The 20,774-nt window shown below is 43.7% G+C and overlaps 1 protein-coding gene across 1 annotated transcript in view; it reads left to right on the forward strand.

The window, feature by feature from the left end:
• The first annotated feature begins 1,250 nt into the window (after nucleotides 1–1,250).
• Slc15a5 (solute carrier family 15 member 5) overlaps nucleotides 1,251–20,774 on the forward strand; it is an 80,423-nt gene continuing 60,899 nt past the window's right edge. The window contains exons 1-3 of the mRNA XM_021165677.2: nucleotides 1,251–1,590; nucleotides 7,657–7,879; nucleotides 18,866–19,035. Of these exons, the coding sequence (XP_021021336.1) occupies nucleotides 1,251–1,590; nucleotides 7,657–7,879; nucleotides 18,866–19,035 (733 nt within the window). The remainder of the gene's footprint in view (nucleotides 1,591–7,656; nucleotides 7,880–18,865; nucleotides 19,036–20,774) is intronic.

Raw genomic sequence — 20,774 nt, forward strand, 5'->3', positions numbered from 1 at the left:
TTCTAGAACCTTCCCACAGGTGCTGAGTATTCAACACGTAAGCCCATGGGGGTCATTCATGTTCAACCCACAGTAGCTATTACAGCCAAGCAAGGGACAGAGGCTGGGCAGATCAGAACATCAACCTGTCCATGGAGACTGTTATCAGAGGTTACATCAAAACATTTCACTCTTTCCTAATGCAACAAATGATAAGAACCAAAGTCCACAGCCTTGATCAATCCTTGATTTTATACTCCAACATGAAAATAAATCTTGCTTGTTAACATTTTGCAACCTGACCCAGTAGTTCCATCTACTTGTCTTCCTGTCTCCAGGTAGCTAAACCCCCAAATGATGAGGCGTTCTCATCCACTGCTGCCTTTGTGAGCCGGATTGGTACCCTCTTGCTTTCCAGCATGCAAGGATCACTACTATTACAGGGTCAGAATAATGCTCGACTCAAGGTTCCCCGAAGCACATGTAAGCTGGTTGCTGTGTTCCTGACTGCTTGATTACAAGCCAGTGAGTCAAATGGTGCTTTCTGAATCTCATTTCCTTGGAGAGGCTGTTCGACAAGTGTGGGGTCAACCTAAAGGAAGCAGAGTTTATTCAATATTTTCTCCTTTCATTAGTGAGTTTAAATTACTCCCTTGTAAACTCTGCTTGTTACCTGAATGTACTAGCACTTTTGTTTCTTAATTAACTTTCTTATCGGAATCCCAACCAAAACTAACAAGAAATGTAATCATGATAAAGGTACCCGGCCCCCTCAAAACAGATTTCCTTCTGTGCTTTATCTCTTGGCTCTGTTCTGGCTTCTTTAATTAAAATATCAGAAATTATTAGACTCAAATTATTTTTTGATCTAGTGCTCAAATTCCCCTGAAAAACTGCTTCTTGAGCCTCCATATTTAAACCTTTATCTGTGTGAGGCAGACGAGCTTCCTTACGTATGCGACTGGAGTCAGGTGATTCAATATAATTTTGGATGAAGCGTCTAATTTGGTCTCTAAGTAATGAAACAAACAAATCAGATGTGGCTGTGCTGAGCTTTGAGTGTTTAAATGCTCAGGTCTTCTCTCTTGGGCTTCCAGATCATCAAAAAATAGCATTCATGTGCAAAAAAGCTCAAGAAATTCTAGCATGGAGATGTGAAATTCCAAGCAGCCATCTTTTTTTTTTTTCCATTAGAGGAATAGGGTAAAAAAAAAAAAAAAAGACACTAGGTCCAAGCAACTCACATAAGTGATAGTCTAGGAAAAGCAGCCATGTCCATTACAGACTTCATCATAAATGATGAAAAAACACCCTTAGTCTTACATGGTGGCCCTGAGCAGTGGAAGACAGTGGGCCATTATGGATGTTTTCGAGTTGGAATCTGCTTGCTTCTGGTGGAGCTGTGTGAGAGGTTCACTTTCTTCGAAGTCGTCTGCAACATGATCCCCTTTTGCACAGGGAGGCTTGGCTCCTACAACCACCAGGCAGCCATGCTCAACTTGGGCTTTATTGGAGCCTCAGTCCTTACCCCTGTGTTCATGGGATGGCTTGCGGATGAGTACTTCGGAAAGAACAAACTGATGTACCTAGCCTTATCTCTACATTTCCTAGGTGAGTGTCCCCTAATGACAGTAATTGGGGAAGGGCACATAGATACATACATTTTTGTTAAGAATTTTTAATTTTGCTCCCACCCTGTCCTTAGCATAAAATACAATAAGATATATCATTTCAATTTATTTCATTCTTTGTATTATTTAGGCTGTTAGTAGATGTGTACATTGAGTTTTCCAGGATTTTTAATACTTAGAGCATTGTGATTACTATATTTTATGCTAAGTGTATCTTTGTATGTCAGTCTCCTATACACCTCGCAATGCCCCCTGCCCTCTTTGTGCTTTAACTCAAATTTGTGGGAGATCCTCTATGAAACACGGAATTCATTTGCTTCACAACTGGAAGAAGTATGCTGAAAAGGTTGTGGACGTTCACGTAGAATAAACTAAGAAGTGTTTGGCTTTTATAATTAATCATATGGTAATTAGAGTTCATATAAAGATATGTTTTCTGGATTTTAAGATCAAGTGATATGATTCAAAAATAAGTGAATTCAGACAGGACAGGATGGTTGTTTACACAAAGAACAATGAACAGAAGCTTGGAAATGCTTGACGAGGCATAAAGAACAAGCTGGTTGATAATCTACCAGTGCGTGAGAGAGCGTGTGTGTGTGTGTGTGTGTGTGTGTGTGTGTAGGTGAGAGGACAACTTTTGGAAGTAGATTTTTCCCTTACATATTGTTTGAGGCAGAGTCCCTGTACTGGCTGGTTTTGTGTCAACTTGACACAAGCTGGAGTTATCACAGGAAAAGGACCCTTGAGGTAATGCCTCCATGAGATCCAGCTGTAAGGCATTTTCTCAATTAGTGAACAAATCAGGAGGGACCATTGTGGGTGGTGCCATCCCTAAGCTGTCCTGGGTTCTATGAGAAAGCAAGCTGAGCAAGCCAGGGGAAGCAAGCCAGTGAGTAACATCCCTCCATGGCCTCTGCATTGGCTCCTGCTTCCTGACCTGTTTGAGTCCTGACTTCCTTTAGTGGTTAATAGCATTGTGGAAGAGTAAGCTGAATAAATCCTTTCCTACCCAACTTGCTTCTTGGTCATGATGTTTGTACAGGAATAGAAACCCTGACTAAGACAGCCTCTCTTCTTTCTGCTAATAAGACACCTATTCCAGAGTAGCTTGCCTGTGAGCTTCCAGCCAGTTCTCCCACCTCTGCCTCCTTCCTATCTTAACCTAGTAGTACAGGAACTACAGATGTGTGCTGCCACACCCAGCATTTTACAGGGCTTCATGATTATCAGGTCACATGACAAGCACTTTTACCCACTGTCCTGTCTTCCTGGCTCTGAACAACTTTATGCTGAATCAACCCTTCAGTTATCCTTCCTAGACAAGCAGCTGCCAAGGGGAGGATGGAAGTAACAGCTGTGAATCATTGACCTCAACAAACAGCACACATGGCCACCAAGACTGCTTAAATGGAGACACTAAAGGTCTCGGCATGGTGGTTTAAGCAAGAGTAATGTTCAAGACATTATACCGTGGCAACCATTTCCAGGAAAGCATTAATGTGACAAAGGACTTGAGGTAACCTCCAGGCTGTGAGCTGAAGAGCCTGGGTAGGTACTGTGCAGGGAGAGTCTCCAGGTGAAGTGGTTCTCTGACAGTGGCAGTGAGTGTGAGACAAGTAGACCTGGGTGAGTCAGCCCTGGCAGGCTGCTATTGTGTGTCAGGGAACACTCTGATAAGGAGAAAGAGTAAGCAAGATAAGGAAAGATGAATTCTCCTTGACTGGACAGCACACCACACCACAAGCATTAGGTCATTTTCTTGTTTAGTGTTGTTATTTCTATAAGTCTGAACTGGATAAGTCACCACTCTGGGATAGAAAAGGGAGATCTGAACTTTGGAATTTTTCCAAGCAAAAAGAACTAGATTGCCTCCCCATGTGTCCTTGTTCTTAGTGTGTTAGATGGTTTTCTTCTCTCTCTCTCTCTCTCTCTCTCTCTCACACACACACACACACAGAGTATTGAAGCCAGGCTACATTCCACACAAACCCTACACCCCTGAGCTACATGGTCTCTCATTTTACCTTCTTATTTTGAGACAGGATCTTTCTAAGCAGCCTGGACTGTCTTAGTTTTGTTTTTGCTTTTTGTTTTTTGGGGTTTTTTTTTGTATTTATTTCATTTACATTTCCAATGCTATCCCAAAAGTCCCCCACAAGCTCCCCCAGCCACTCCCCCAACCACCCACTCTCACTTCTTGGCCCTGTCGTTCCCCTGTACTGAGGCATATAAAGTTTGCACGACTAATGGGCCTCTCTTTCCACTGATGGCCAACTAGGCCATCTTCTGATACATATGCAGCTAGAGTCAAGAGCTCTGGAGGTACTGGTTAGTTAATATTGTTGTTCCACCTATAGGGTTGCAGATCCCTTTAGCTCCTTGGTTACTTTCTCTAGCTCCTCCATTGAAGTCCCTGTGATCCATCCAATAGCTGACTATGAGCATCCACTTCTGTGTTTGTTAGGCCCCGGCATAGTCTCACAAGAGACAGCTATATCTGGGTCCTTTCAGCAAAATCTTGCTAGTGTATGCAATGGTGTCAGCGTTTGGAAGCTGATTATGGGATGGATCCCCAGATATGGCAGTCTCTAGATGGTCCATCCTTTCGTCTCAGCTCCAAACTTTGTCTCTGTAACTCCTTCCATGGGTGTTTTGTTCCCAATTCTAAGAAGGGGCAAAGTGTCCACACTTTGGTCTTCGTCCTTCTTGAGTTTCATGTGTTTAGCAAATTGTATCTTATATCTTGGGTATTCTAAGTTTCTGGGCTAATATCCGCTTATCAGTGAGTACATATTGTGTGAGTTCTTTTGTGATTGGGTTACCTCACTCAGGATAGAAAACCACTGTGTGGTTCTATCAGGCCTTGAAACTACAGTCATCTTACTGAGCCTCCCGTGGTGCTGAGCTTGGCTTTGTTTTCTTACTATAAGTCATACCCTGAACTTTCCACTCACAACTGCCATAACACTGCAAGCCATTACTAAATATTAGAGATTCCAACTAAAGTCCAGCCTCTGCCTGAAATAGTGTTCTTCTTGACCACGGCCTACCTACTGAGCTACCAGCCCTTTGTCCAGCTCCAGCCCACATGCCAGTTTACCAATACAACTTTCTGAAAAAGAATGAATACATATTGCTTCATGTTGTATCCATATTGTTTCTATTATCTAAAAATAAGTCCAAATTTAGCATATCAGAACCTTTACAATGTATATGAAGTGTGTTCTTCTGGAAGGGTCTGTGCTCACCTTCAATGACAATGAGAGCCTGGCTATATCCCTACTTTTTCCTCTCCTATTTATTTTCCTCTTTGCCTGAAACAGTAAACTCCTTCAAATATTCACTCTGAACCTGAGATTTGTGAAGTCTCTTGCTCCTGCTGTTTTGTCAAGACCCGTGTTTATTGTTAGTTTCTGAGTTTAGCTATGCAGTTATCAGACCCAGATGGTTGCAGATGCATGGGCTGGGGAGGGAGATGGCTCAGTCAGTAATGTCTGTCATGGGAACATTAAGAGCTGAGTTCATCCCCAGAATCAATGTCCAAATTCGTGATGTGGTGGTACTCAAGTTTAGCAACACTGGGAGATGAAGGCAGGCTGCCTGCTATTGTGTAAGAGACCTCTCTTAGGAAACACTAACCCTCTGCCACACACACACTTACTTATTCCAAGTAGAGAATCTATGACAAACTAAAGTAATAGTTACATCAAAATTCAATTTTGTGAGCCACTGAATTTTTGTTGGGGTTACTAAGGGGGATGTGGGTGAAGGATTATTTATAGGCGTGGGAATGACTCAAAATATGGGCACCACCACCACAGAACCATCTCCAACATGTTCTCCTCCCTCAACTCCTGTTTATTGCCTCTATGACTCTGGAGAGGGGACTGGGTGAATCTTCAAAATTTCATCTTTCCCTGGACATGTGAATTTAGGTTACCTCCGAGATCTCCTGACCTCTCTTTCCTGGAAAGAATGTTTAAATTCAGAGGAAACCACTACACATCACTAGCCTACTTGACAAGCAACAGGTCCCTGAGAGGCCCCGTCTCTAAAATCAAAGTGGCTGGCACCTGAGAGATAACCCCCCAAAAATACCCTGGTCTCTACAAGCAATAAATACACTTAACCTTTCTGCTATGCAACTGCTTTCTGTGTGTCTGCCTTTCTGACCTAACCAAGCACTCCTGAGTTGTTCCCCCACGACCTCCAATAAAATATGGCAACACCTCTCTTCACGGGGCTTAAAGATACAGGCAGACAACTTATGCAGGACACAATGCCTCACATCAAAGAGATAAAATCTTATCAAAAGTATTGCAGATTTATTTGCATTTTATCACATATCAGTTTTACTGAAGTTTTACTGTAGAAGTGAAATCTTGCTCACATGAAATCAGAGTGTTGTGACATTTTCCCAAAGGCTGCAAGTAGAACATCTTTGTTACTTATACAGGGGTAACATGTGGTCTGGAAGTAGATTGTAGGTGGTTACTGTGTGGACCAGATGAACTGAGCACACTCTTGGATAACTTGGAATTGCCAAACCTCACATCAAACTTCTGGGCAAGAAGATCAAATACTAGAGAAACATATTGAGCCACATCTGGCTGACCTTGAAAGAAAGAATGTCAAAGCCAATAATTTAAAGGGTCCACTCTCACAAACAGTCAACCCACTGCTGAATGATAATCAAATGCATACATTGGTCACCTGGTAAAGCCATATAGAGAAGATGTTAAATGAGGTACCCAATCTGTATTTCTGTAGAACCTCATGTGTCATTGAGGAACTACCCACCCATAACAACTTTGCAAAATTTCATACCGAAAATGGTAATGTCAGAGTAATCGAACAGAACAAAAGTAATCAAATGGACTAAATAATAATAATGAATAGTGTTTAGGATGTAGCTCTATGACAAAGAGCATGCCTAGCATATAGGAGAGTCTGCCCTAGTAGCACAGGAAGGGAGGACAGAAGGAAGAAAGGGAAAAGGAGAATGAAGGAAGGGGATGGAGGGAGGAAGGGAGAGAGAGAGGAAAGGAGGAAAGGAGGAAAGGAGGAAGAGAACGAGGGAAGGAGGGAGGGGAGGTGGGAGGGACAAGAGGACGGGAAAAGGTGAGCTCTACCAACTGACACCCCAATGTTAGTTTCAAAAGGAAACAATATAGCATATGAAGATGCTTGGCAACAAATGGACAACTTAGCAAAGAAGGGGGGCTGCTCAGCGATTTCCATTTGAAGAGCAGAGTCACCAAATCAGGGACCACAAGGTAAAAGTGGAGATGATACCCAAGCTTCCCTGTCACTCTGTGCCCTATGTCCTCCTGACTGGTCTGCATGACCCAGGACACACTCCTGCCCCTGCCCCAGGTTCTCATCTCTCTGTGTGTGCCAGGAAGGCTCCAGGAAGCTGTGTGAGAAAATCGAGAAGCAAGGACAAACATGCCCAAAGGATGTCCTTAAACTCCTGACCTTTCCCTCCTCCTGAGAGCCAGTATTACAGGTATACTCTGCCACAACAAATGGCTTAATTTTCACATAAAACAATTCTGAATTATTTTAATGTTGTTTAAAAATTGATGTAATTTCTTTATACATTCTTAGAGGAAAGATGGTTTAAACTGGAAGTGAGGGGTAAAACAAAACCCAGAACCTTGGTGTAGTTAAAACATGCAATAAAGAGAATTCTTTAATAAAATTTTATATATGAGTCAATTACAAATGAACCAAAAAAAATTTTGCAAGTTTGGTATTTAATTTTCAATTATGTGTATGGGAGTGAAGCCACAAAGGCCAAAAGAGGGCATCTGACAGCCACACCACAGAACTGAACTTGAGTCCTCTCATGAGAGCAGAGCATGCTCTGAACCACTGAGCCACTTAGGAAATTCAAGCCATCCCTGAAATTGCAAAGATCAACTTTAAGTATGCTGGTAAGACACCCATACAGCCATGAACCTTCCAGAGTAAAGGGCTTATATGCTCCAGCGAGTCTACATCTGTGCTGCAAGTAGTCTCCTTTTCTCTCTACCAACAGGCACTGCCTTGTTATCCATGCTGGCTTTTCCAGCGGAGAATTTCTACAGAGGCGCTTATCCTGGGTTTAACAACACGTCTGTGGAGGTGCAGGCTGGGTTGTTTCATGTAGCACTGCTGACTCTCTGCCTGGGCACAGGAGGAATAAGGGCTGTCGTCTGTCCACCAGATATGTGTGGCAGTCAGGAACGGGAATCAAAGAAGCCAATGCCATTTTGTAACTGGTAAGTGACATTTGATAGGATAGAAGACAGAGTGACAGCATTGGGTCCTGGTTTGGGTTTTCTCACTGTTTGGCCTTTATCATTAGTTGGGCTGGGTCAGTGGCAGTGTGATGACATCTGTGATGATGGGTCAGTCAATAGTCATGGTCAAGGTCAGAGATATGGTGAACACTTGGTGCTCTCCCAGAAAACTGTAATTTGGTAATTTGGTTCCCAGAACCCTGCTCAAGTGATTCACAGCTGCTTATAACTCTAGCTCCAGGTGATCCAGTGACCTCTTCTGGCCACACACACAGGTATGTGAACATACAGGCATTCAGACATAAGCACACACACACACACACACAAATAAACAATAAAATAAATCCAGAATAAATCATGATCAGCTGTAAACCAGGATTGGCAACCTCCTAATAAAAACTGATGGCTTCATTCTCCAAGTAAGAAGACACACAGTGCTTTGTCCCGATGAGTAGAATATGACCCTGAGCCAAGCAGGCCTGGTGGAAGTCTCACCACTCCTACCATAAGCGGCTGACCTTGACCAGGTTGTTTATTCCTGTCTGAAGGCTGCACCAGCACTTTCTCAGCTGTGTCTGCTGCAGACCGAGAACTTGCTGCAGACCAAGAACAAGCGCCCAAAGAATGGTAGCTATAGTACTTATGCTGACATTGCCACAGACCTGACAGGCAAGGCTGGTGTAAAGAGGAGATGGCAATGGAGAAAAGAGTGTCTCAGGCATGTTATGTACCTGCCAGGATTCTTATTTCTCATCCATATCACCCCAACACCTGAAGAGTTTAAGTTTTATGACAAGCAAACTGGTCCCTGGAACTCACTGACCAGTGAGTTCCAGGGACCTGCCTGTCCATATCTCCCTGTGGCTGGAATAGAAGGCTGCATCACCACACCTGGCTTTCTATGTGGGTACTAGGACTCAACCTCAGGCACTCATGATTTCACAGCAAGCCCTTTACCTTCTGAGCCATCTTCCTAGGCTCTGTATGTTTTTAAAGGAACAAGTTTATATATTATGAAGTAGAAATTCAAGAAAAAGATTGACATATGAAGTTAATGAAGTCTCACTGTTCATAGCTCAGTGTGGAATTTCTTTGGGGTCCGCACTACTCATCAGTGGGTGTCAAACATCTCTGAGCCACTGTTAAAGTACACAGGACAGCCATTTCACACTTTTCACCTAGAGGATGGATTAGTTAGTATGTGGGAAAGTGACATTTAGATCCAAAATGTCTCCCCAAAGGCCCATGTACTGGAGGTTTTGGTCCCTAGCCTATGGTACCATAGAGGACTTTCACACAGCGGAGCCTCATAGAACACAAGGTGTGGCTTTGAAGGAGATGATAGTGGAATCCTGACTCTCTCCTCTTGTTCTACTTGCTTCTTGGTTACCACTAGGTGAGCAGCTTTGTTGGCGCATTTGGTTCCAGCCATGGCTGTAAGATATTACCTCACCAGAGGCTCTAACACAATGGGTTAGCCACCAAGGACTGGCTGAAATCCTGGGAGCTATGAAACCACACTGTCCTCTTTTTAACTTAATTAGTGCATACATTTTTCATAACAACTGAAAGCAAACATGGAAGCATTGTGTTGACGTGTGTGTGTGTGTGTGTGTGTGTGTGTGTGTGTGTGTGTGTGTGTGTGTGTGTTGTGTGAATCAGGTTCCCAACATTGTCAAGAATAGCTATCTCTCCACCACTGTTACTTCATAATAAATCATGGCCGACATCAGCACCCAGACAAAAATGTTGAAAAAAAATAATCTTAAAACATTAAATGAGGGACTGGAGAGATGACTCAGTGGTTGAAAGCACTTGCTGCTCTTCTGAAGGATTCAAGCCCAGTTGCTACTAACACCCACGCATGTCTAAAAGCCACCAGTGACTCCACTTCAGGGCATCTGACACCCTCCTCTGGACTAGGGAGGGACCATGCAGGCACAAGGTTCAAACATACATGGAGGCAAAACACTTGCAGGTTTTTAAAAACTGCACTAAAGAAAAATGTTTAGAGTCAATGTTATCTACATGTATGCAACTATGCAAGTGAATTCTTCCTCCTCCCTCCTCCTCTTCCTCTCCCACCCCTCCATATTAGTATTACAAAACACTGAAGCCTATTTTGGATTAGGTCCTAATGTCAGGGAAGGCTGCAGTTTATCAAAGGAAGATAGGACGCTCACTCCCTCATAGGAAATTTTGCCTCCTTGACCTGCCCGAAGGAGAAAGAAATCCTTTTTCATTCTATTCAGAAGTTTTAATCCTTAATTAGCAACATCATTTTGATTAAATAAGACTCCGGAGGATTAAGACTGGAGAGCGATCAGTTGTTCTGAAAGATAGCTCCAGAGACTTTATTGTACTGTGGTTTTAGTCATTCAGGGTTGTGTTTAATCAAAGTGACATTTCTCGGTGTTGATGACAAAGGGGACATTATATGAATGAACTACTTTCTTTGGGAAACAGAGAGGACTCCCAGTGGATTTGTTCGTTAGAGGTTTGGGTAAAAGGATGGAGACTGGAAAACAATGAATTTGGGGGGGCTAGGAGGAGCCAGGCCATATTCGGGAACAACACATTTAGCAAGTACTTTTTATTATTGTTTAATTTCATTAAAATCTCTGATGAGACTAATCAAGTGGTGTCTCTGGAGCCTGAAGACACGAGCGTCTAGAAAAGAAGACGAAGCTCACTCACTCTTACTCCTCGATGTGACTAAACCCGGCCTGCTGGGTTTAGTCACCCAAGGCTGGACTTCATTGTTTGGGCTTGCTTGCCTTTTTGCTTTAAATACCAAACTACAGCACACATCTAGTCATCATCTACATTATACAGTTTATAGAGAAAAAGACACAAATGAAAAGTCTGTTCTAGAACATTCTGAGTGGGTTGGGGGTGAGGTGGACAGACACTCTACTGGTGGACAGCCAACTTGCTGGGAGAAATGAGGACTGTCACTTGGGAGGGCTATGGCTTCCAGCAAGGTTAGTAGCTTACAGAGACCTGGGTTTCCCAGTCACATTGCGGGAATTCCTCACAGGGACCCGCTGTTGCTTATGCACAGACTACCCTAACTTATCATTGGCACTTTAATCTTAATAGCTATTATTATTCTTGAACAATGAACAAGTTATAGCTAAAATTCCTTATCCTTCTGCTAGGAAAGAAAACCCATGTGATAGGCATCTGTGGTTAAAATGGATTGTCTGTTAATTCAATTGTTTTCCCCAAATCCAAAAACCCCTTAATGGATGGACAGAGGTTATAGTTCAAGGGTAGAAATGTACCCCCAGTGTTAATGAGGCCCCCCGGGTTCAATTACCAGTGCCACAAAGAAAAAGATAAAATCCCAAGCATTGCAAACGTGAAAAAAAAAAAAAGCGATCAGTGTCAACAACACCTTTCAAAAGACAACACCCACTTAGGTCTCTAAGAGCTGAAGTGTGCACTTAGCCCTGCCTTCTGCACAGATGTCAGATGCTCATAGCTGTGAGACCTTCAATGAGATGTGTCATTGTTCCATACCATCCGAAGCTTCCCAGTGATCCTGGTAAGCAGTATAGACTGGAAGTTTTAGCAATTGAAAACATCCATTCCGAGTAAGGTTGCCAAACGTTGCGGAGAAACCCACTCCTCGCCAACAGTGCCACCTGGAACAGAGTCCTCTGCTACGCTGTACCTCACGGGAAGTGTAACGCTAACGTTCTCTGAGAGAGATCTGCCAGCGCCCTGGTGTATGTATGGACCCAGATCAGAACCCATCTATTTCAGGGACTTCTGGGTTCTGAGGCACGAAGTTCTGAGCCAGCACACTGGAGATAATGTAAGTTCACCTGAGCAGGGGTTTTTTTTTTCCTCCTGGAAGCCAAAGAATGGTGGAAAATTAAATCTGTTCATGGCCGTAATTTTAAAGCCTGCCACCGTCAGCTTCAAATCGCTCTTCACATTTTCTATACTTATTTTACTTGATAATTTACATTCTGTCTCTATTTCACGGTGTGATGCTTAAGGATTCCTGCAGTGAATTAGACAGAATCAAATCCCAAGTCAATCACCCACCCGGTCCTTGAAGGCGACATAGATGAATTTATGCCATCCCCCAAGTTTCAGAAATGTGTACCTACATTGACCCTACACAATGTCTATCCCAGACAGAAATGCTCTGAGTTGAACATGGACTCAATGTAGAGTCTTTATTTTAAGAAGTGTTTGTTCTACCACATATCCTGAACCCTGAGGATAATGAGTTTCAGCTTTAGATGCATATTAAAGCTATCAAAGTATTCTTTGGAAATATCCCAGTTCCTGGACCCCAGGGCTCTTGGTTATATCAGTTTGACAAAGGGCACAGGGAAGGGAAATTGTTTTCTGCATTTTCAAGCCAACAGAACAGAGTTGAGAACCACTGGTGGGTGCTTGTCTAGGGGTTGAAGGCTCTCCTCAGCTACATGATAACTTAGAGGACAGCTTAGGCATATAGAGATCTTGTTTCAAAGAAGCCAATAAATAAATAAGCAAAAAAGCAGGTTTTATCTGTATTCATTTGGGGGAGCTATGTACATTTTGTGGCAGATAAAAATGACTATTTATAAGTGAATTATTACAAATTAATCTCATATATAATATATATGAAAGTGGTAGAAAGATCAGGAGTTCAAGGACTGCCTTGGCTATGTACCAAGGATGAGGTGACTCTGAACTACACTTGAAATCTTGCTGGAATCCCCTACTGCCCTTTAAAAACAGTAATTATCAATCCTGACCCCCAAACATCCCACATTAGAGATTCCCGAAAGAAGAACTAGGTATTGGGAAAAGAGGGGGCAAGGAGGGAAAATGGAGGGGGATAAAATAGAGAACCGTACCAGAGATCCGGGGAAGGGGAAGCTGCTGTTCGTCAATTGCATCTACAACTTCTACCTGACCCTTGGAGCTGACTCATCCAGAAAACAGTCAGCATCTCACAGCATCTCTCAGCATCTCTCAGCATCTCTCAGCATCTCTCAGCATCTCTCAGCATCTCTCAGCATCTCTCAGCATCTCTGCTGGGGAAACAATGCCAGGCAACAAGGAAGAACTATAGCATTTCTGTTTATTCCTTGCTTTTCCAAAACTCACTTGCCATAATATTCTTTCACGTGTTTCAGGAGGCTCAGGATTATGCTAGAACAGTACCACCCACCATGAAATCAGTGTCCATGTGTTTCAGTGGCCCTCCTGCATGCCTCTGTCCCATTCAACAGTCACGAATCCACAAAGTCATCTTTATGTCTGTCAGGGCAGAGTACATTGTTCTCTCCGGGGTCCCTCACATTAGGAAGACTGGAAACTTCCAGGAGATCTCCTTCTCACGTGCATAAGAGCTTCACAGGTTAGCCAAGACCACTTCTGGTTATTTCTGTTAAAAATCACTTAAAGTAAATCTATCCATCTAAGAAATGGCAAAGCATGGGTATGACTTTCAAGGTACCATGGAATAAATTAAGAAAATGTTTAAAACAAAGCCAAAATGACGGCCAAGATTTGAGATGAGAAATCCGAGGGCCATAACATTTTTTTTAAATCGCCCGCCTGGTTCCAGTTATTTGCAGTTCCACTCCCAGACTTAAACGTGGACTAAAGAATTGTGTTCCTGCCGCGGCTTTCAATTTCCCTTAATCACGGTATTTGTTTTGCTTTGGTGCTTTGCTCTCTGACTTTCAGTGTGAGAGGTGTTTTATACATTCAATTTACTGGTGAACTCTGAGATGAAATGAGTCTTAATGGTAAGCTCTAAGACTGTAGGTTTTTCTTTTCTTATTTTTTTTACCAGTGATACATACATAATTTCACCCTTAATTATCTGCGGCTTGTCCTGTTCATGGAAGAGCAAAGACAAACGTAGAGTGTGTCTGTGCTAAGTAATTCTTTCAGAAAATTACACAATCAAATAGGTGGGGTGGCATTTGCTAAACTACATTTAGTGCTTTGCGTGAAATCCCCTCCCGCACATAGATAACTCAGCACCCCCATTCTTTAGGTTTCCGAGCTAGCTTTCCCAAGATTTAAATCGTCGAGTATTCTGTTTCATCTTTCTTGACCCTCTTTGGAGCAGTTGGGTGTTTATCAGCTTGTGATACAGTGAAGAACGGCTGAAGGTCTTGCATTTTCTCAATAGCGTCTGCTTATCTTTGAGAGGGGAAGGCGCTCTAGGAAGTAAACGGAACTAAATGTTGCTTTTGGCTCCCACCTCTCGGTTGCTATAGCCACAGTTCAGGAGGACAGCTTGCCACAGCATGGAAGGTTAACCCCAGGCTGAACCTAGGGACTCTACCTGGTTTTCCTAGAAAATGCTAACTTGGCACCTTACCGGTATCATGACAAATAAGTTCTCACTCATGGGTTACATTAACCCAATTTGGTTATCATGGTCTTATTTCCATTCCTCCAGCCCTTCTCCCCTGTGTCAGTCATTAGAAGTCTAACGGCCTACATTTTTCTTATATGTCAATGTCTTATGTATTGCTCTTTCACTGTGGGCCTAGTTCTGTACTAGGACTGTAAGGATAGAGAAGCAAAGATGCAGAATAAAATGGTGACCGTGAGAGGCATGACAATCTACACATGAGAAGCTGAACTGTCACAGGTGAAATGGCTGTATTCTTTGGAAGTACAGAGGCCAGAAAAAGTAGAATATGTCAGAGCACTGAAGAGACCTGAGGTGAACTTAAAGAGCAAGACAGGACAAGCCAAGGGAGATTTTAAAAAATCATAGACAGAGACAGAAACAGTGCCAGCCCAAGGTATACCCCCTTCCCACTCATACTTCTTGCACCTGACACCCAACCCCTTCCCTGTGGCGCCCTGGCCAGCTCTTGCTTACCTGTGGTCCAAACTATCACAATGGCTGTGACTCAGTGTCCTGCCTTTTCTACAATCATGGAGCCAACACTATGGTCATTTACTTCCTTCTTATTTAAAGTCAGACAAGATCAATTCCATGCTCACTTCCCCACCTCCCCCAAAGATATCCCCTGGCTATCTGAGAATAAAACCCTAATAAATTCCCGTGGTCAACCAAGCCCTGCAGGATCCTCTACATCTCTGGACGTTGTATCCCTTCCCTCCAGACCGTCAGGCCTCAGCCACAGTTCTCATTTCCTAAATAAGGATTGGAGGAAAAATGGAGCAGAGACACTTACTTAGCACCATATAGCTAACTTTTTTAAAAACTAAACTCTTTAAAATAATCTTTGTCTAAAAGACATGATCTTCTTTTTAAAATTACCCTGAATTCCAGGGCGTGTAAGGTCAGCTGGGGTGTGAATGATTACCAAATTTTAGCTCCAATTCATGTCTTCTGACCACCATTTCAAAGGAGAAGGACAATATTTATAATTAATGATAGATGAAGCACGTTGATCAAATGTCAAAGCCAGGATGAATAAGGAAATAATAGTGTCATAAAACTGGTAACTGCAGAGTCCGGGAAAGAGGCACCAAAAGATCACTGAACCCAGTTCCTACTTGTAGGCTGCACAGTGACAAATGGCTTTGCCTCCTGGGCCTGTGGCACAGCTACATCCAGCCAGATGGCTCACCTCAATTCTCCAAGTTCCAGGTTTCTTTCCTGAAGAATAAGTAGGAGAAAACTCTGTGAACTCATGTTTGGCAAAGAATTCGTAGGAACCACATTGGAAGCTTGACCTGTAAAAGACAATAAACCTAGCAAGTGGGTGCCATCCAGACCATGGTAAGACAATTAAAAGACAAGTCCCAGGCTGAAAGGAAAGGATTGTAAAACTACCCAACTGATAAAGAATTCATTTACAGACATATAAAGATTTTAAATGCAATGTTAAGGGGGGAAAGCCACCTTTTTAATTTGTGTGTGTATGTGTGTGTGTGCTGTGTGTGTGCTGTGTGTGCTGTGTGTGTGGGTGCACACACTCATATATAAGTGTGTGCAAGTGAAAGGTCAATATTGGGTGTCTTTTCCTGTCATTTTCCATGTGACTTTTGAAGCAAGGCTCCCTACTGAACATAGTGTTTATGAATTGGCAACATCGGCTGGCCAGTCAAGCCCCATGAACCCTCCACTCTTTGCCTCTCAGTACTGGGATAACAGTGATTTGCTGTGCTGGGCTTTTTACATGGGAGCTGGAACCTGAGCTAGGTCCCATGTTTGCAGAACAATCACATTACCCACAGATCATCTTCCCAGCACCAACTTTCTCTTTAAGGGGAAGACATGTTTGCACAAAAGCTTTATCAAAGAAGATATGGAAAGCCAGAACGCATTAGAGTAAGGTGGGTATCATTACTGACGATGAGACACTGATACAAATCTACCATCCTCAGCGTTGGCCATGGTGTAAATGGATTAGATCATTCGCAAATGTGATCACAACATAAAATACCTCAGGGTCTCAAAACCCACTTGTAAGTTTCTTCTATTAGGTATACATAAACCATAAGCCTTGGGCATTTCATTCCTAGACTTTTACCTACAAGAAGTGAATGCCCATATCTGTACAAACATCTGAACATCCGCGTTTGTAATAGCTATGAGCTAGGAAAAAATGTCGATCAACAGACAAATGGATGAATGAAGAATAAATGTTGCCGAGCAGTGGTGGTGCACACCTTTCATCCCAGCACTTGGAAGCAGAGGCAGGCAGATTTCTGAGTTCAAGGACTGCCTGGTCTACACAGAGAAACACTGTCTCAAAAAACCAAACCAAACCAAACAAACAAACAAAAAAAGAATAAATGTTTATATAATGGACCCTATTTGGCAGTAAGGAGGAATGTCCTGATGGGACAGGATGAGGGAGAGGTGAATAGGGGAGGAGGGAGGAGATGGGAATGGCTGGGGGTAAGGTAAGATGGGGGTAGGTGGAGGAACCAATGGGAATGTGGATTAGAAGAGTGAATGGAGGTAATTAGGAGGGCGCACACAGGGCAACAGTGGTTGGATGAGACGTTGGTAGAGTGTAGATGAGGATGTACAGGGTATGCTGTGAAGCCAATGGGAGGTAGATGGGGAGTGGGTGCTGGTGGGCACTGCATGAGTGTGGCAGGTAGAAGCTGTATGGATGGTGGGTCTCAGTGGATAGGGATAGATGAGTACAAAAGGAGGTGGATAGGGAGTGGATATGAGCAGATGAGGGTGGGTAAGGTGGGGTTGGGGCCGTTGAAGTGGATAGGGATGGACTGAGTGCATGAAGAATTGGTGGAGGTGAACTGTGGATAGATAGCCTATTAAAAAGATGGATGCAGGTGGGCGATGGGTGGATGTGGATTTGAATGGTTGGATCAGGTAAACGGATATTGCATTATGTCGATGGTGGATAGACAGTGGCGTATGTGTGTGGAAGGAGGTGTTGATGACAGCATGTGAAAGAGTATTGAGGGATGCAGATGTGCACGTGGATGACAGGTGAACAGTAGAGAGGGAACTAAGGCAGGGTAGAGGAAAGAGGCATGGGTGAGTGTGTGGTAGAGAGTGGGAAGGGGTTTGGGTGGAAGGACAGGGCATGGAGAGGAGGCTGGACGTTGGATGGATGGTAGAACCGTACGTGGATAGCAGTTCTGGGGACAGATGGGGTGGGTGGAGAGAGTGGCAAATGGAAGGCTAGAGGGATTGTGGATGTGGGGTTTCAATAGAGGGTAAAGGAGTTTGTGAAGGAGAATGATGGGTGTAGGAAACACATGAAGGGGAGCGGGCAGGAAGAGGTGGTTTGCTGACAGTGGTAGCAGTAAGGAAGTTCTGTGAAGAGAGTACGGGGTCTGTTAGAAGACAGACAGAGGAGAAGAGAGGCTGTGGAGTAGAGGTGAGTGAGCTTGTGGGGATTGCTGACTGCAGGTGACGGGAGGAGTGTGGGTGGGAGATGGTGGACGCATGTGGACCAGTGTGTTTGAAGGGATGGATAGAGGGTGTGAATTTGTGGTAAGGGTGGAAGGGGGTGTATGAAGGAAGTCTCTCTCAGGGGACGTGTCTGAAGGGGGTACAGGAGGAAGTGTGTAGAAGTTCGTGGAGGGAAAGTGGATGGAAGCTGGGAGGAGGAGGGAGGGGAAAGGGAGTAGGAAGGAGAGGCAGAGAGAAAAGAAGGGCAGAAGAGTGGGAGGAGGAGTGGTAAGGGAGGGGGGAGGAAGAAAAAAAAATCAACCGGATGTCATGGCAGGCATGCCATGAGGAACTCCCATGAATCACACTGCCACACAGACACATGAATCACACACACAGGAATCACACACACATGAATCACACACACATGAATCACACAGACACATGAATCACACAGACACATGAATCACACAGACACATGAATCACACTGCCACACAGACACATGTCCCTAAGCCAAGGAACAACATTAGAATTTGCACAGCTGAAATATAAATGCTCGAGGGGAATGTCTGTGAGTAAACTGTATTGTATCATATCATATTGCATCATATCATGTCTCAACAGCAGATTTTTAACTTGACATGGTTAGAGTTATAACATCGGATTCTAAGCCCTTAAAATCTGATGCTAGATGCCGATCCCGTGAACGGTTGGGAGGTGAGAGTATTTTCCCAGAAATAATTTGCAAACTCCAGGGTAGGTAGAAGGAGGTTTTGTTCAAACCTCTCTCTTTTCTTTGACTAAATGCCTAACCTGGATTTAAACAGGGAAATCCAGAAGTTTTAGAGTCTTTCTGTATTTAGAGATTTTTTTTGTTCTCAAATGATAGGCACTTTCTAGGCTCACAGGGGATCCACTCTCTCCCTGCATGTATTCTAAGCAGAAATAGAAACAGGGACAAGGAACGAACATAACAGGAAGGCAGTGCTCCTAATCTTGTGAAACAATGAGGAAATGCTTTGTGTGGGAGACAGTGACACCTGGCACCGGTTCTAAGTGAAATCAGATGCCCACAGCTCTACTCGAGGTGTGTACAATGACCACTGGGATTTTTCTTTCTCTCTTTGTGCCCCAGGGCCTCCTGGTCCGCAAACCTGAATGCAGCTGTTGTCTTTCTGGGAATCTCAAGCATCCAGCCCTTGGGATCCTGGGCCCTTGGCATCCTGCTTCCTTCTCTGTCCGTGTTCACCGCCCTGGTGACTCTTTACATGAAGAACGGCGACCTGATCTATCAGCCAGAGAACCGTGAGTCCCTTACCCCCTTCTTAAATTCCCTGCGATGTCTTGAACTCTCAGAACTGCGTGAGTCTGCAGTTACTACAGCGGAGAAGAGCAGAGCCGGACAACGTCGGCCTTTATTTCCCCCGAGAGTGGGGACCCCAGCTCTCAGACACTCACCCACTTTCACGGCTTCTCTGTCCCACTCTGGCAAGCACAAATCACAACTGTTCTAGAATTTCATTCATCTATGTCACGACAAACATTTACATACATGATACAATAATACTCATTACACACTATGTGAATACTTATGTCTGATACTTAGAAATAAACTTCTCAGTGTCATCATTGTTTATAGGTAGAAACAGGCAAAAGATGGGAGACACACCTGCTCCCACTATTAGGAGTCCCACGATAACAGCAAGCTAACAGCCATAGCGTATATACAGAGGGCCTGGTGCAGATCCCTGAGAACCCTGTGCGCGCAGTTTCCGTCTCCGTGAACCCACGTGAGCCCTGACTAGTTGATTTGACTGTTCTTCTGGTGTTCTCCATCCATCCCATCTGAGTCCTACAGTCCTTCCTTCCGGGTTCCCCATCTCCAAATCACGGAGGGAAGGACCTGAGGAGACTTAACGTCTGGCTGTGGGTCTCTGCACCCTTCCCCCATCTTCTGCCAGAGGAGGCTTCTCTGAGGACCAGTGAACAAGGCACCTGCCTATCTATGCGCACAGTAGAACATTATTAGCAATTATTTCATTTTTTTCTCAGGTCTCTGGGTTATCTAGTCTCCAGTTCCTGGCCACCCAGACAGTAGATAAACCAAACATTGGTTGGCGGCTCCCACAAGCTCTGGGCCACCACTGCCCCAGCACATCTTGCAGGCAGGACAGATGGTAGGTGGAGGGTTTTGATACCGGGTTGGTGTCCACATTTCTCATTCCTGTTTTGTTTTCTCAAACAAGATCTCATTGTGTAGAGCGGTTTAGCCTCTACTTCTCCGGGTATGTCACATTAATCTTAAACTCAGGATCCTCATACCTCCAGTTCCTGAGTACTGGGATTACAGGCATGTGGCAGTAGGCCTGAACCATAAATTTGTTTATTTTAAAGGTTTTTAAGTTACATTTGATAGATAGATAGACAGACAAACAGACAGACAGACAGACAGACAGACGCTGGTACTTAGTGAGTGAAGTTGCCAGACGTGGCCAGTAGAGGGCATTAGATATCATATCCCTTTGTTGCTAGTCTTACAGGCTGATGTGAAAGCTGGGAACTGAACTTTGGTTCTCTGCAAAAGCAGGAAGTGTCGTTAGTCACTAAACCATCTCTCAGCTTCTGAATGTATTTTTAATGGATACATAAAAGTAGGAAACATACATATTATCGGGGTATCATGATGTTTCAATATACATACACACATATCATCTTTAATGTTTCAGTTGGGTTAAACCCATATTATCTCATTATGGCTAAGACAACATTCAAAATCCTTTTTAAAAGCTTTTGAAAATACTTGAACTTGTACTGGATTGTAGCACATACATGTAATTCCATCAGTTAGAAGGTAGAGGCAGAAAAATCAAAGGCTCAAAGCCAGTGTCAGCTACTTAAACAAGGTTGAGGCCAGACTGAGGTACGTGAGACCCTGTCACAACAAAACAAAACAAAACAAAACAAAACAAACAAATAAAGCACACAATACGATACCCTGCTGTTCTGTACAGTCACTCTGCTTTATAACAGCACCAGATCTTCCA

Source organism: Mus caroli, unplaced genomic scaffold (genome assembly GCF_978045245.1).
Source record: "Mus caroli unplaced genomic scaffold, Mus_caroli_1 scaffold_7, whole genome shotgun sequence".
Lineage (NCBI taxonomy): Eukaryota > Metazoa > Chordata > Mammalia > Rodentia > Muridae > Mus > Mus caroli.